Source organism: Phodopus roborovskii, unplaced genomic scaffold, assembly GCF_943737965.1.
Source record: "Phodopus roborovskii unplaced genomic scaffold, PHOROB, whole genome shotgun sequence".
Classification (NCBI taxonomy): Eukaryota; Metazoa; Chordata; class Mammalia; order Rodentia; family Cricetidae; genus Phodopus; species Phodopus roborovskii.
In genome coordinates, this window is record NW_026125295.1 from 10,646,227 (window position 1) to 10,647,855 (window position 1,629).

A 1,629-nucleotide genomic window follows, 5' to 3' on the forward strand; every position below is an offset into this window, starting at 1 on the left:
CTGTTCTGTAGTTCTGAATGTTTGCTATGTGCCAGCCACTGCATCACTGTTGCCAAGGAAGTAGTTCAGCCAGACCAGTCTGAAAATTAGGCGGTGTTTCAACTAGTGGGGCCAAGGGACCTTTCAGGGTACTTTTTCTTGGTACGAGATTATATACTTCACCCTGCCTTCCAGGTACTTTGCTTCCATTTTAGAGAGTTGGGCAAGAAGAAAGAGTAGGTTTTATATTGTTGATTGCATGTTTCGAGACTGGACCTGCTGTGTTCTTCTTCAACCCTGTCTTTAACTTTTTATTACCTTTTGTCTAACTTTTGTCACTTTTTATCATTTTGACCAGCTCTCTGCCTTTGAACACTTGCCTTTCTACGTGAGACACTGGTCTACTACATCTTGTCTTTCTTGAATAGTTCTTACAGAGAAACTAGGACTTGTACGCTTCCTCTTTCTCCAGTCAGACGGTGATATAGACTGAGGATGGTATTGATTCAAAAGAGACATTCCTGGAAAACCAGGATCACGTTTAACCCTTGAGAATTCCACATAGGTGTTGCCAAGGAAGTAAAAAAGTTAAAAGGAAACGGTAAGAGCCATTGGAATGCTCTCCAGCAGGAGAAGATGAGAAGAAAGACAAGAAAGTTCGAACATAAGGCGTCCGAAGACAGTCAATCACCCACAGAAGGGAGTGAGCGAGAATGTGAAAACGATGGTAGTCAGGGTTGTGACTCTCCGGCACATGAGAGAGCTCACAGTGAAAAGAGACGGTATGTGTGTACAGAGTGTGGGAAAGCCTTTAGTCAGAGTGCCAACCTCACCGTGCATGAGAGAATCCACACAGGAGAGAAACCGTATAAGTGTAAGGAATGCGGGAAAGCTTTCAGTCATAGCTCCAACCTTGTGGTTCATCGGAGAATCCACACTGGACTGAAGCCATACACATGTAGTGAGTGTGGCAAGTCATTCAGTGGTATGTCACATCTCAGCCGGCACCGGGGCATCCACAGCGGAGAGAAGACATTTGAATGTAAAGAGTGTGGGAAAGCCTTCAGTCGGAGTTCAGGACTTATCTCCCACCACAGAGTTCACACGGGAGAGAGGCCCTACACTTGTATTGAGTGCGGGAAAGCGTTTAGCAGGAGTTCAAACCTTACTCAACATCAGAGAATGCACAGGGGCAAAACCATTTACAAATGTAAAGAGTGTGGGAAAACCTGTGGCTCTAACACGAAGATTATGGACCATCAGAGAATTCACAGTGGAGAGAAGCCGTACGAGTGTGGCGAGTGTGGGAAGGCCTTCATCTTAAGGAAGGCCCTTAGTGAACACCAGAGACTTCATCGTAGAGAGAAACCGTATAAATGTAACGAGTGCGGGAAAGCTTTTACTTCTAATCGAAACCTCATCGATCATCAGAGGGTTCACACCGGAGAGAAGCCTTATAAATGTAACGAATGTGGGAAAACCTTCAGGCAGACATCTCAAGTGATTCTACATTTGAGAACCCATACTAAAGAGAAACCGTATAAATGTAACGAGTGTGGGAAAGCCTATCGTTATAGCTCACAGCTTATTCAGCATCAAAGAAAGCATAACAAAGAGAAAGAATCCTTATTGTTTGTGGGTCAGGTTTGA

The 1,629-nt window shown here is 44.5% G+C and overlaps 1 protein-coding gene across 1 annotated transcript; it reads left to right on the plus strand.

Moving 5' to 3' along the window:
• Positions 1–615: 615 nt before the first annotated feature.
• Positions 616–1,629, plus strand: LOC127235561 (zinc finger protein 660). Its single transcript, XM_051202898.1, has one exon. The coding sequence runs from the start codon at positions 616–618 to the stop codon at positions 1,627–1,629; it is 1,014 nt and encodes a 337-aa protein (XP_051058855.1).

Coding starts and splice junctions, on each gene's coding strand:
- LOC127235561 (XM_051202898.1), top strand. CDS start 616: ATGAGAAGAAAGACAAGAAAGTTCGAACATAAGGCGTCCGAAGACAGT.